At 36.3% G+C, this 15,345-nt stretch overlaps 1 protein-coding gene across 5 annotated transcripts in view; it reads left to right on the top strand.

The window, feature by feature from the left end:
* Nrg3 (neuregulin 3) overlaps nt 1-10,585 on the top strand; it is a 1,097,250-nt gene extending 1,086,665 nt beyond the window's left edge. Inside the window, exons 8-10 of one of the 5 annotated variants that reach the window (XM_021181241.2) lie at nt 1,136-1,285; nt 6,199-6,270; nt 6,506-10,585. In XM_021181241.2, coding sequence (XP_021036900.1) covers nt 1,136-1,285; nt 6,199-6,270; nt 6,506-7,013 — 730 coding nt within the window. In that variant the 3' untranslated portion in view covers nt 7,014-10,585. Of the gene's footprint in view, nt 1-1,111; nt 1,286-6,198; nt 6,271-6,505 lie in introns of all 5 variants that reach the window. The other 4 variants (XM_029468885.1, XM_029468883.1, XM_021181244.2 and 1 more) reach the window with 4 other exon arrangements.
* Nucleotides 10,586-15,345: the final 4,760 nt, after the last annotated feature.

Genomic DNA, 15,345 nt, shown 5'->3' with positions numbered 1-15,345 from the left:
TAATTCCAACAATCAGGACATAGACACAGGTGGATCTCTGTGAATTCAAGGCCAATTTCAAGTTAGCCAGAGCAACACAGTAATTTTATTAAGTATGTTTTATATTGATAATCTTGGAACAAGATGGTAATATTGATGAAAATGGTGACAAATCCCAAATAGTACAGTAATGTGGTTTAGATTGTGTTAGGAGGCTGTCTCCTATGGGTGCACTTTTGCGGTCTGAGTACTTTCATCCTGGCCTATATAATTACAGTGGTATTTTTAAACAGTGTAAGTGCAGCATAAGAGTTTTAGCTCACTATATGCTCATGTAAAAACCATTTGTACCACATAACCTGACATGCAAGGGGACATTTAGTTTTGAACACAGTAAACTCAGTAGGGTGGGGAAGGGAGTTGATAAGGAATATTCCAGTCAACTTGGTGATTTATCTTCATAGAAGCTAGTTCCTTTAAAATAGCCTGTACAGAAGGGCTTACTTTGTTAAGGTCTGGGATATAGGTTACTTATGCCTTTTGTAGTTGATGGTCTCTATAAATATTCAGCTATTTGAGATGTTTGGATGCATATACCCAATAAAATTGAATCAGGCCCTTTCAAAAAGCAAACTCAAATGTAAAACTAGTTTCTTGAGACTGATGAAAATCTGGGACAGTAAACTGAGAATTTAACACATATATGAAAGGAAGAATGCCAATTAAAGTAAGGTCTGTTTATCCTATCACTAAGAAATGGAAATTTCCCCATAAATCCCCTCTGGGCTTCCTACACTTGGCTCTTATCACTGCCTAATGAGGGCATTTTTATGCCAATTAGAAAGACAGCTACTGTGGCTAGGGTGGAGGGGATTAGGGATCATAAGACTTCCTTAAACCAACTTCTGTGTTAGCTAGAAGGCCAGGAACATAAGGAATTGTCTCTCACCACCTCCAACAATAAATGAATTCAGCATCTAATTTTATCTGAGTACATATTTGACACTGATAGCAGAGAAACTTTCAGGATGTGTGGTATCAATTGAATGTTGAGACATTTGAACATTTCTTAGAAGTTTTTATTATCTCTTTGGTTTGTTAGTTTTGTTTTGTTTTGTTTTTACCATCTTAGCAGAAGTATTTCTTCTTGCTGCAGCCCAGGACAAAGGAATGGGATGTTGCATAGGAATACTTTCAGAAGGGCACCACCCTCACCCCGAAGTCGACTGGGTGGTATTGTAGGACCAGCATATCAACAACTTGAAGAATCAAGAATTCCAGACCAGGATACGATACCTTGCCAAGGGTAAGTCTTACAGCAAGGGACTTACTTACATGGGAGACTATTAGAAGTCTGACACTAAGTTAGTATACACCTGTTTTTTTTTGTTTCATTTTTTTTAAAAGATGTGGATGAAGAAGCAGTTTTCTGGGAAGCTTAGAAATACTAAAATATCCTTTTATCAGTAAGTTAGAAATTTAACTCTCTGATCAGTAGTATGGACAAAACCCTAAAAAATACCCTTCAAATGAGGTATCTACTTCTACCCAGTATCCTTGAATCTGGGGGGTTAGGTTAATAATAAAAGCAGAAAGTCACAGAGAAAATTTCAGAACTCAGATGTCTTTATTATTCATGCTAGGGAGGTATGAGATATGGAGGCATCAGGAATGTTGGACACCCTATGTATTGCCCTCCAGGAGGCACCAACACACACAGAGCTCAAGGCATAGAGAGTGGATTGCAAGATGGATCTAGTCACAACTATGCTCTTGGTGTAACTCACCCACGTATACATGGGGTAACTTAGAATTAAAGTTTGATCTCTGTCCCTTACAACTTGTGTCAACTTCAGAAAACTTTGTCATCTGAGCCTAAGCTTCATGTGACCTAAGACAATTTCGTCAGATAAAAAAAGAAAGTACTAAGAAACTTAAGTTTTTTTTTTTTTCCGTATTCACAGAAACAGTACTTACCATAGTGATTCTCATAATGCTATCATTAACTTCAAGAATCTAGATTTACTATAGGTCTTTGCAGAATCAGGTTCTAGTTGTATCTAGAAGTTGACTTTCTGAAAGAGCCAGGCTGGGTTTCTGTGCAGGCTTTTTTTTTTTTTTTTTCCAAGGTGATTGTTTCAGATTGCTCGTTTCCATCCACACAGCATAGCAGGTAGCATGTCGAGCTCATAACCTTTACATTTCTCTTCTCTCCTAGACATGGAATAGATGAACTGTAGTCCTGTCTGATTAAGTTGCACATGGGTTTCTTTATAAAGAATGATTCCTAGGAGATAGGATGCAAAGAGATAGGACAGCTAAGTAATCCAAAGTGTGTAATGAAAGTGAAGAAGTGGCTGGCATTTTGCTTGGCCTTACCTGTGATATTGTACTGTAATATTTTTTTCCTCTTGGCCACTACCCTGGCTCTCACCCACCATATTCCTGATGTAAGGATGCTCAGAACCTCAGGCAGGTTGCAGCTTGAATCACAAATTCACAGACCTTGCAGAGGTCACGGTTTTCATTTTCTGCCTTGTCTTTTCCCTTTTGGGCCCACATGGCTGTAACTTTGTGTTGGCTCAGTCACTACTAGCTTGGCAGTAATCTCTGTAACTGGCTGGCCACATGCCTTTTCTCTGTGTCATCTGCACCCAGTGTTGCTAAGTGTTGACTCAATAAGTCACTCTGGCTTCAGCACAGTAAGTCTTAGGGCATAATCTCACTGTCAGTTCTTAAAAACAGCTATTTTCCACTCCTGGGGGACTGACTCTCTCCTGGGACTGGAAATGGGGTTGGTAATAGAATTTCCCGGCTAACATTCTTCAAATCTGCCCTAAGCCTGAAAGGGGAGTAAATGAATTTGCAAGAGCCATCAGCCATCTGGTCCTGTTTACCAAGCATGTGGTTGTTGTCTGCTAAATAGGCCTCATGTATGTGGCTTCTCTCTTGGGTTGGAATATGTGCCCAGCTTGAACCCATTGCCTGTTCTAGCACAGCAGCTCTTAGAATGGTGTAGATGCAAACTGAGCATCCTTTTCTCTGACTGAAGCCAGCCCAGGTAATAATGTCTAAAGTATGGTAAACCAATTACATTGATTGATTAGAGATTACAGGCAAATAAAAAAAATAGATTCAGAGTAGTCAGATTAACATCCTCAAAGTAGCCATGATCCAAATCATACTTTGTTCCAACCTCAGCTAGGAGCTGGGTTCTCCTTACTTTTGACATCCTTTGAAGTCATTATTGGAGAATGTAGGGAGAATAGGAAAGTTGAAATAGCCATTTCAGAGTGGCACTATGAATTCCTCATGGTGTCCCATGAGAAAAAGTGAAATTGTGTCTTTGCTTTCTGACCAAATCAACTACACAGAAGGAAATGGATGCATGGAAAACACCCCAATGGCTGATGATATAAGATGGAATAGCTAGCTGTAGGGATGGGTAGTCCTTCGGACCACTACATACCTCAATTGCTTCCTAAGAGTCAACTAAACAGGTAGTCGTATATGCTTTTAATCCCAGTACTCAGGAGACAGAAGCAGGTATATCTCTTAGTTCAAGGCTAGCTGGGTCTACAAATGGAATTCCAGGACAGCAAAGGCTACACAAAGAAAACCCATCTCAAACAAACAAACAAACAAACAAACAAACAAAAACTAAAATAACAATAACAAAAGAGTCAACTAGAAAAACAAAGTCTGTGGCCTGACCCATGGCTCACAACAAGTTAAACAGACACTAACAAACGCATCTTCACTCACATGACCAAAAGGGAAAAACTTAATTGTGGCTTCAGATTTTTTTGCGGAGGGGTGACAAGGAGTGCAGTCCAAACTAATATTAGCAGTCAGTGAATGATTTTACTATCAAGCTATTAAAGAGTTGTTGGAATTCCAGGGAAGCAGAATGCTGTCTGGATAGCTTCTTTGTTATAATTCCATCTAGAAATTGAGATTCAATTTAAGCATTTACTGAAATAACATAGCTGAGACCCCTCAGGGCAACCCCAGGAAGGAACTGAGGGTCATCTTGTGCCACTGGTATAAGAATATAGCACAAAAACATGGCACAAGTTATTTCAGTTAAATCCTACAGCACCACCACCCCCACGTACCCAAGTAGTATGAGAGATTTTATATATATATATATATATATATATATATATATATATATATATATATACATTTTGTTGTGGTGTTGAATGCAGTACTGTATCTCACAAAGATTGGACTTCCACTGATTTCTATCACCAGGCCCTTATGTGTTTTAAGCATTTGGATAATTCAAACAAGACTACCATTATCTGAGAATCCAAATCATATAATGACATTGGTGATTGCAACCATGCTGTATTCAGAATTAAATCAACCTTGGAAAACTGTCATTCTTTAAATCCCACCTTCATGCGATAGCAAGAGTTTAGATTTCCCTTACTGCCATGTCTGTGTCCAGTAGCTGGTTCTGAAAATGACACAGGGTAGTTAACTTCAATTCCTCACTCCCATCTAAGTCCTTAATTCAGAATAAGGTTGAATAGGTGGATATTTGAAGTTTGGCACTAATTGACTTTGTTGACTGATCATGTCACATTGGTGAGTCACTGTGGCAGTTAGTTACAAATATTGTCTAAGGTATTTAACATTTTACAGATAGAATTTACACTTCTGTAAGACTCTGCTGGTATCATCATCACATTACTCCTTATTAGATTCTACCTATAGATCTACCCTGATGACATTGATGCAGATATAATATTATTCCAGCCAGAGTTCTTAGCTCTCTTTTATATGTAAATATATGAAAGGCATATTTTATGTACATTTATACATTCTGGAAGTATGGTACCATTAACTAAAAAAATGGGCCAGAGACTTGCTCCTTTCTTTTATTGAGATTGTCTCATGGATTAGACCTTTAGAATCTGATTTTCTTTCATACAAGGCACAAACTCCCACAAGGAGTTTTCTTATGCATGTCTATATAAAATTAAGCACCCCAAAAGATGTTATAGTCCAGTTTACCTTAGGATATCCTTTCATTAGCTGGTTCTGATTTTTATGGTGACAATTTCATAGAGATAGGAGGACAACTACAGAATTTTTCTTCTGTCACTCATATAAAGGTGCAGGTTGGGACAGGGCATATGAATGCCCTTTGGAATTATCTACTCATTTATCACATAAGAATAATAAACTAAAATAGTGTTTTACATGATGTAATTGGATGTGAGAGTCATTTTTCAAGTCACCATGTAAATGTTAGCTGTTATGACTGATATTAGTTAATGCCCTATAAAAGACTCCTTTCCTTGGAGATATATTCATTCATTATGTGTTCATTAAATCAGGAATTATTGATGACCAACTCTTTGTAGATAGACTGAGAAAAGACATGGCTACTACCCACCCATCTTTACTAATTCTGGTGAAACTGCTCCCGCTGTGACCTCACAGTAGAGATTTCTTTGTAGCTATTCAGTACATTTCATTGCAACTATTTTTTACATGTATAGAAACAATTATTTACATTATAATATAAGCCAAGAAAATTAAATATAGTCCATGGAAATTTGTTGTTTAGCATATGCTTAGATGTTAAGATTTAGTATTTAGGAATAACTTACTAGAAGTAGAATAAAATCTACCATATAGGGCTCCCAAAGTCCTTTTCATGATGTCTGATACACATTTCCTTCCTGGCACTGGAAAGATAAAAGGAAGAAAGTCAGGAGCCCCAAGCAGTTCAAAACTCAGATCCTGGAATCCTTAAGTTACACGGATTTGCACACTGCTGTTTGTGATAAGCCATGGCCATACACCAGTACCCTCTTTCACTGTTAGGACACTGAACATACTACTGGGTTGGGAGGATGCTCCATGTTCCCACTAGGCAGGCCGAGGAATTGGATGTGCCAGTGTTGGTCCTGCGGTTCAGCAATGGGACAGCAAGGCAATTCCTACAGAGCACATTGCCAACAGCCATCAGGTTCACAGTCCAGTGTAAAGCAGAACCTTTGATGACTACAATACCTTGATGGGCAAAACTGAGCTTCCTAGTGACCCCTGATGATGGTGACCACACGATTCTATGAGACAGACTGCGGGCTGAGAGGGTGGCTAAGCTATGCGTGAAGTGATGCCATGGTCGTGTCCTGTTTGTCACGATGGAAAAGGCTCACACTGACATGCTCAATACCCATTTACTTTGTATTCTAGGATAGAGGTCAGGAAGACTATATCCCACCTGCCTATACAGCTGTGGTGTGTTGAAAGACCCCTGGACTTAAAGTAAGAAGATCTGGGTTCGAGTCTCAGTCTGTCCCTTATTTTTCTGTGTGACCTTGAGCAAGTCACTTCACTGACCTGAATTTCAAGTTGCTGTCCGTGGGAGCGTAGTATCCGTCTAATGGGGTTGCTGTGAGGAGTCAGTGAGATGGTGCATGTGGAAAATGATTTTTGGATGGTATGGTTCTCAGAGGCACAGTGGGAGCAGCAATAAGATTCTGTTCCCTTTTTTTTCCAGGTATGTGTCCAATGGCTTAAGAACCCAACAAAATGCATCAATAAATATGCAACTGCCTTCAAGAGAGACAAGCCCCTATTTTAATAGCTTGGATCAAAAGGACCTGGTGGGTTATTTATCCCCAAGGGCCAATTCTGTGCCCATCATCCCGTCGATGGGTCTAGAAGAAACCTGCATGCAAATGCCAGGGATTTCTGACGTCAAAAGCATTAAATGGTGCAAAAACTCCTACTCCGCTGACATTGTCAACGCGAGTATTCCAGTCAGTGATTGTCTTCTAGAAGAACAACAGGAAGTGAAAATATTACTAGAGACTGTGCAGGAACAGATCCGGATTCTGACTGACGCCAGACGGTCAGAAGACTTCGAACTGGCCAGCATGGAAACTGAGGACAGTGCGAGTGAAAACACAGCCTTTCTCCCCCTGAGTCCCACGGCCAAATCAGAACGAGAGGCACAATTTGTCTTAAGAAATGAAATACAAAGAGACTCTGTGCTAACCAAGTGACTCGAAATGTAGGAATCTGTGCATTCTATGCTTTGCTCAACAGGAAGGAGAGGAAATTAAATACAAATTATTTATATGCATTAATTTAAGAGCATCTACTTAGAAGAAACCAAATAGTCTGCCGCCCTCATATCATAGTGTTTTTTAACAAAATATTTTTTTAAAGGGAAAGAAGCATTTCAGGAGGGATAAAGCTTACTACTAAAGCTTTAGGGGAGAATTCTGAATCCAATTTCAGTTAGTTCTTACATTGTCCTCTTTAGCTCTTGGAAGATTTGGCCATTTCCAACCTTTGGTCCCATAATGCCAGTGTCCATATGGAAAAGAAACTGGTGTTCTCCTAGCTTCAAAGGGATGAAGTTTATTCCAAGGGCAGATGTGCCAGTTGAGCAGATAGCCCTGGCCATTTGGCTCTTCACTTCCAACCCCTAAATTTCTATTCATCAATGCTCTCTCTACAGGTTATGTCATGTCGAGGAATGTAGTGCTTTGTATTTGATTTTCAAAGAATGGCAGGAAAATATTAATAGGAAGGAAGACAGAAAATAGAAATAATCTGGGCAAACTTAGCTCTTCTCATGCGCCGTCTTTCTCTGTAATTTGAAAGCACAGAACCTCAGAGGGAGGTGTGAACTTATAGGAAAAGAGACAAAATGACATCGTCGTGTTACTAAAATCATGCTAATAGAAATGTTGTTCTTGGGGAGTGTTTAGAAGCTCTGAAAGGGCGTGTGTGTGTGTGTGTGTGTGTGTGTGTGTGTGTGTGTGTGTGTGTATGCCTGTGTGCACATGTGTGAGGGTGCAAGTGTTGTGGGCTTACTCACATAAGCACATATGCTAGTTGCACATGTGTCCCTTGTACGTATGTGTATGTATGTGTGTGCATGTGTGTGTGTATTAAAGCTTGCTAAAATTTGTTCTGAAACATCAGGGAAACTAATATTCAGAAGAGATTTCCCCTTTAAGATCTTTTCACTTTAAATTTTCCATTAAATATAAATTTGGTTAGCGAGTTCTTGATCCAAGGTAACTTGCATGGCAGGGTCTTATAAAACTCTTGACAATGTCTAGACCATTTTCTGATGTGAATACTATTGAAAAGGACAGTCTTTGGGTTATTGATATCAGCATCACAAAGCAAATTAATGGAGGATGTGTTTAGTTTGAGTCATTTACTTAAATTACTGACACAAGCCAATCATCAATTTGACAGTTGACTATTTTATTTCTTGTCATCCTCATTGCTAATTTACAGCAAGTCTGCTCTGTGTAGACAGAGGCATTGGCTTCTGTAGTTAATGTGGAAGGAATAAATTGTTGAAAACCACAAATACCAGACTATTCAGTTCACAAGCAATGCCCCCAAACAACAAATTGTGTTGTATGTTCATTTGGAATAAAGCAATATTTTTACCACTGCTAAGGTGAACTGAAAACCTCTCCTGAAGATGTGTCTGTTTTATTTTCCCTTATTTTCATGGGGCATTCAAGGAAACTAGTGTTCACATACCCAGTCTTTATCCAATTATTGGTGGTGTTGTTATGTTTACATTGTTTAAAATAAAAAGGCACAGTATTTGAAAGTACATAAAAGATTGCTTTTACTGTAGTTTTGGGAAAGCTTGTTTAAAATTTCATTGGTTTCTGTCTCAAGCAGAGAAAACATGCAATTCTTTCTTGAGGTAAGTTTGTGTTAAATATATTGCAAATTTTTATACGTGAACACTCATTGATATCAGATAGAATACTATCTAGGGAATAGAAAGAGCATTAAGAAACTGATCAAAAGAGTTTAATAGGAAATTGAGGTCTTGGATGTTGAAAACGCAGTGATGAAAACCTAGGTTGTATCTGACAAAGGTTGTATGGGATCATTTGTAACTATTAGAGTTTGCTTGCTTTGAGTAGAGCAGCAAGATTGTTAGCATTTTCAAACATTGTAAATTTTTAATATATTCTTGCTCAACTTAGTTTCACTTGAAAATATTTTCTATTTATGAAAATCTTAGATGGTTTTTGTAGGTCTATAAAATCCTGAAAGTTGAGCATCTACTGGGCCATTTTGTTGTTATTTACCATTAAGTGTCAAATAAGTGAGGACACACTGGTGTGTTAAAGTCAACTTTGTGGGATTGTTTGGTTTTTTGTTTTTATTTATTTTTGTTTGTTTTTGCTTTTTTGTTTTTTCTTTCTTTCCTTATTTCTTTTGACTATAAAATGTTAAGTATCATTCATCCAGAGATTCCATTCATCAAACTAGGAGAACAGGTAATCTGAGGAAGTAAAGTTATTGTACAAAACCCAAAAACCAACCAACAAACAAAACTGCAGTAAGATCAGTATAAATTAAATCCCAATATAACATCTTACTTTAATAAAGACTGCATATCAAATGATTTTGGTACAAACCTTTTCTCCACATTCTGAAAATAGCAATTATCAGGCAAATTCAATGGCCATGTTATGGAACCTTTACAGTTATCAGTATTTTCTGAATACTCAAGACAAAATCATCCACAGAAATAGGTATTTCGGTAGTTACCATGGCCTTTGTTTCCTTTAAAACAGGAATAACTCCTGCAAAGTGTCTAAGCTCAATGGGCACATCTTAGGTTACCAGCTGACAAGTGTCCCTTGCAGAAAATGCTGAGACTTTCTACATAAACATGATCTGGCAAATACCTGAGCCATCATTGCTTTGTTCCTCAAGCTCACGTACTTACTAGGGTGTGGGAATTTCTACTCCATACCTTTGAATTTGCTTCACATCCCTTATCTTTATTGTGGGAACTGATATTTGTAATTAAGTAAGCAACATATACATCATCAAGTGGACTGAATATCACCCATTATATTTTTGCTTTGAGTCATTTTTTCTGGTATGTCTTTTTTATATAACAAAATATTTTAAATTACTGGTAGCTATTGTGGAATGCTGTTGTTGACCAATGATATTACTAAGGTAGAATAGAAGTTATGTTAGAGAGTTAGCATCTGGTTTCTCTCTTCCTTTGTATATTAAACACTCTCTTTCAGACTCTACTGCAGTATCTACCTTGCTGTGAATTAGGTTAATTTATCACACATCCAGTGACTCATATCATTTCTAAGTAACAATAGAGGAGGCATAGAAATCCACTGCTCTTGGCCCTTCACACAGTAGTTATATAACATGTTGACCAAAAAGAGTAAAAGGGCCATACAGACTTCAGAATACTCCCGGAGTTGTGAAGTTAATAACTACAATTTTACAAGGGTCCTGGTGCCCAAAGTTGAGGCTGCCAATAACCAGATCTCCACCAGAATACATTCAATCCTTGCAGCCACTACCATACACTTATCTTGCCATATGGTGCTATAGGAATAACAAATCATTAATGTGTGTGTGGTGGGGGTGGGATGATCTCTGATTCCCACCCTGTGAACCTAAGATCAAGTGCTAAGAAATCTGTCTCAAATAAGTATATGGTATACCTAAGAACACAGCAGGTGGGGAGGGATTTTTATTTGACCTTTTGGTATCTGGGAAATGTTTTATATATAAAGAATAATTTTTATTATTATTCAATTGTATAGCTTCAGTATAGTGTTTTCAACAGATAGTATGTCTGTGCTGTTTGTATCTTGTCTTCAGAAATTCAGTCCTCATTTCAGACAAGACTAGTCTAAGGTCTCTAGACTGTTCTCAATTTTATAAACACTCAGTTTGCCCTGGAAAATTTTGCTTTGAAATAAGCTTTATCTCTTCCTTTTTTTCCCATTCTTTCCCTTTTAAAGAAATACTGAGGGTAAAGAACATTCCCCTTCTTTGATTTATATCATCTATTTTCACTCACCTGTTCCTACTGGGACTACGCCCATAATATAAATATTAAATTAGGGTGATTACTTGGATATCCTTATCATCTCTTCATTTGAAGAACACCAAGTGGTTACTTCATGGAATGCCATGAAACCTTCATGGCCAGACAGATGGCAACGGTTCATCAGACAACCATCTTCAATTCATTCTCCTTAGTCAAATGGGAACATCTTTGAATTAAAAATTTCACAAAAGCCAATACTGAAATATGTTAGATTTTCTCTTAAATTTACAATTAAATGATGGGTGTAAATGATTACTGTCTCTATTTGTATAATTGTCTCAAATGCTTTTTTTTTTAATTAAATATATTCTAACAATGCCTTTGACCTATGGTAGCACTGAACTCTAGTAAGGGCAGAGTGTTTAAGGAGAACAAGGCACTCTATGCACTAATGTCAGACACCCAGGTGAAATCAGTGACAAAATGACCATACAAACAGTAAAATAGAGAGCAGGCTTCTTGCCCTTTGATAATTGTTTGTTGTAAATACCTGTATGGATTGCATGTGTATTGTTGCCAAAGAAAGAACTGTGTGAAGAGAAACAACCTGGGTTTGTTGAAAATGAATTAGACATACATCTTTGTGAAAGTTTCTAATTGCAGGTAAGAGTGGTCCATGGACCTCATCTGTTATAAAAGGAATGTGATGATGTATTTCATCTTATTTTTTTTTCAGTCAAACATCTTGTTCTCCAGTTTTTTCCAGATTTTATATGATCATTCAGCACTGTTTTTATGTAGTCTGTGCCTATAGATTTTTCTCACAAAGTCTTATAAAAGTCTTATAAAAGCCTATGTATCAATCAATAAGATTGGCATGTGTAACAGCACATGCCATGAATTAATAGGATTGTTGCTATGGTAGGACTTAGAGCAACTTTACCAAGATCAGGAAATGAAGATGGATGGCCAAGAAACACGTGATTCTGAAACTTGAGAATCACAGGTCAAACTTTGCTTCACATTTGTCTTAAATGAAATGAGAGAGTTTTTCAATAACAGAGCAAAGCCTCACCACACCAGGCAGGAGAACATAATTGTGTCCTTCACTTACATACATACTAGACAGATGCATTTGTTATAAAAAGTAAAACATATATATTGATGCTCTCAAGTATTTCCATCTTGTGTTTTTTGTTTGTTTGTTTTGAGCTAAGTGGCACAGGATATCAGTGAATATACAATCTTCTGCCTCAGCTTACTGGATTTGATTATAGGTGTTTATTTTTTTTTGATTTTTAATATTTTTATTACATATTTTNCTCAATTACATTTCCAATGCTATCCCAAAAGTTCCCCATAGCGCCCCCCACTTCCCTACCCACCCATTCCCATTCTTTTGGCCCTGGCATTCCCCTATATTGGGGCATATAAAGTTTGCAAGTCCAATGGGCCTCTCTTTCCATTGATGGCCGACTAGGCCATCTTTCGATACATATGCAGCTAGAGACAAGAGCTCCGGGGTTCTGGTTAGTACATCTATAGGTGTTTATTATCATACCTGGTGCAACTAAAACTTTTAAAAATAAACTCTCAAAAATTGAATAAAATGTTAGTTGACACTTTTACATTAAGGTTCAATATAATCCTAATGTTGAGAGCACCAAAAAGCAGTGTGTACATACTGGGTTTTGTTTACAATTGCTGTTTTGACAAATCAGTACCCCAATATGCTTCTTCAGTACCATCCAGACGAGCACTGATTCTTCTATTTATAATTTATTTTGGTCAAGAACCCATAAAGTTTAAATTCTTTCTGTATTCAATAAAGCAATGGAAAATGTTAAAATATTTGAGTCAAAGACATAAAATTCCAGTTGTGTTGTGATTTCAAATGATAAGTGTTCTATGCAGTAGTTTTACAAAATCAAGCTAGGGAGAAACCCACATTCTTTGAACTTGATTTTGATATATTTAGAGGTCTGATGAACCACCAAGGCAACTGCAATATATTCTACATCTATAGTATATACTTTTTACAGTAAACAAATAAAAGGTCTTAAAACACTACATGCACACAGAGCACTAAGCCGTGTTAAATATCAATCCCATGGAAAACCTTGGATGAAATATCTCTCATTAAGAAATGCATGCGGCAAGAATGTGTTCTGGTTTACTCTGATTTTTATTGTTTAAAACCTGCTGTTGAGTGATATCTTGTCAACAAAAATCTATAGGGAAGATACAATTGTTCAAACAGAAGCAAATGGGAAAACATAAATTTTCATCCTAAAAATTTCTGTGTCTTCATGTGCAACTATTGCATATGTACAATGATAATTAGAAGGAAATGTTGTGGCTCATATTTTTTTGCAAATATCTACTTGGGAATATCTATTATGATGAATATTAGAAAATAACATATGAGTTTTATAATCAGTTAGCATTGTGTCTTTAGTTGATACATTTTTATCTGGTGGGAGACCCTGGCCACCTCTAGCACATACATGAGTGCCTTGGGAGCCTTTGTTGTATCTCAGAATTAAGATTCTCTTAGGTTGTGATCTTGTTTTATTTTATTAAATGAGGATTTTCATGTAAAAGAAGAGACCAATGCAATTTACTCATTTTTATCATTTTAGTGAGGGAGCTAGGAATCTTTTAAATGTAAAATGATAAGAAGGTTCTCCACTTTAGCCTAGGCTTGTTAGTTTTCTGTATATTGTTAAAAGACATTCCTAGCTTGGAATTGTTCTTTAAGTTAGTTCTATCCATGTTCACGAAGGGAATTTAGAATCGTCAATGTAAGAAAAAGAAGGAAAGTATGCAAAACCAAAAATCTCTTCTTTAAACATCAAATTTAGAAGAACCACTACCAAATTATGTCCATAAAGGATAAAGATAAAATACTTGTTTCCTAAAACTCAAAAGCTATAAACAGATGTAACTGTCAAGAAAATATATTTATGTGTTCTCATAACAGTTCTTATAACAAAGTGGATTTTTAAAAAGTATCTCTTTTATGAAATCTACACTTCATTTTATAAAGCATTTTACCTTTATAGAATTATTAACACAGTATTATTTATACCCATTGAATGTGTATTTATTCTAAACTATTCATTGAATATCTTTTACAATTTGACACAGAATGAATTATATCCTGTATTTATTTCTTCACACAGACCTATTTTTTCATATTATTTTTACCTCATTGTTAATTTCTCACTCACAACTTGCATTAAATCCTTCATATTTTAATCCAAACATATAATAAGTTACCAAATATGAAATGACAGATATTTCTTTAAAACTAAACTGTGTGATGTAAACTGAACTTGTGGTCTTGGGTCCAAACAGTCTAAGAAGCTAAAAAGCATCTTACAGGCAGAGAAAGAATGTTGTGGCCTTCTTTCTTGTAATTGTGGGAAGGCTGTGCAGTTGATTTGACTTTAAAAAACATGAAAGGAAAAAGCACCATTGGAAACCTTCTGCTTGTCAAAAATAAAAGACAGTTACCCAGAACCCTAAACATTTTCTCACAGGGTTATTTAAAGAACAACTATGTTTCTTTTGAATTTATTTTATGTTGTTCTTCTGAAATTAATGCCATTGAAAGTGTGAAGAATAATAAATTAATCTGTCATTCATTCAAATATATTACAAATATAAAAATTGTGTGTCTTTTCATGACTTTTTCCTATATATATTTATATTTTATAATACTATTAACTTACGTTTTGTGTTATAATTTAAACAATGTCACACTTTCTCATGGCAAGGTATTTTCTTGCAAACATTGAATTTAGAGGCTATGCACATTACAGTTTATAATTTACTTAGACATACTATTATCATTTCAAATTCAAATTGTTGTAATTCCTTTAATACTTTTGATCAACCTACATTTGATATTATGACGCACATTAATTTTTATTTCTCTTGGAAGGAGACAGCAGGTTCATAAATGAGTTTCAGAAGATGTATAAATACTTGAAATAGTAAGTAATGTCTTTCTTTGTGTTAAAGTATCTATTTTTTTTGTTTGGTTGGTTGGTTTTTTGTTTGTTTGTTTGTTTTTTGGTTTTTGGTTTTTTTTGAGACAGAGTTTCTCTGTATACCCCTGGCTCTCTTGGAACTCAGTGTGTAGACCAGGCTGGCCTTGAACTCAGAAATCTGCCTGCCTCTCCTCCCAAGTGCTGGGATTAAAGGCATGTGCCACCACTGCCCAAATTAAGTATCTAATTTTTAAGATGGGAGCTAAAGGTGTAAAAGTAAACATAAAAGAATGTGTTTAAAGACATCCATGAATATACATTTAAAAACCACCTGATTCATTTTCTGATTATACACACTGTAAAGAATGGTATGCCTAGGTCATCAAGTATGACAGTTAGGAAATTCATTTTTCATTTGCTTAGCTGCCTTTGTAGAAGTGGCTAAGATGGAGTCTTTTTTCCTTTTTTCATTTTTTTTTAATTAGGTATTTTCCTCGTTTATATTTCCAATGCTATCCCAAAAGTCCC

The sequence above is a fragment of the Mus caroli genome, chromosome 14, assembly GCF_900094665.2.
Source record: "Mus caroli chromosome 14, CAROLI_EIJ_v1.1, whole genome shotgun sequence".
NCBI classification, from domain to species: Eukaryota; Metazoa; Chordata; class Mammalia; order Rodentia; family Muridae; genus Mus; species Mus caroli.
This window is presented reverse-complemented; position numbering and strand designations above follow the sequence as displayed.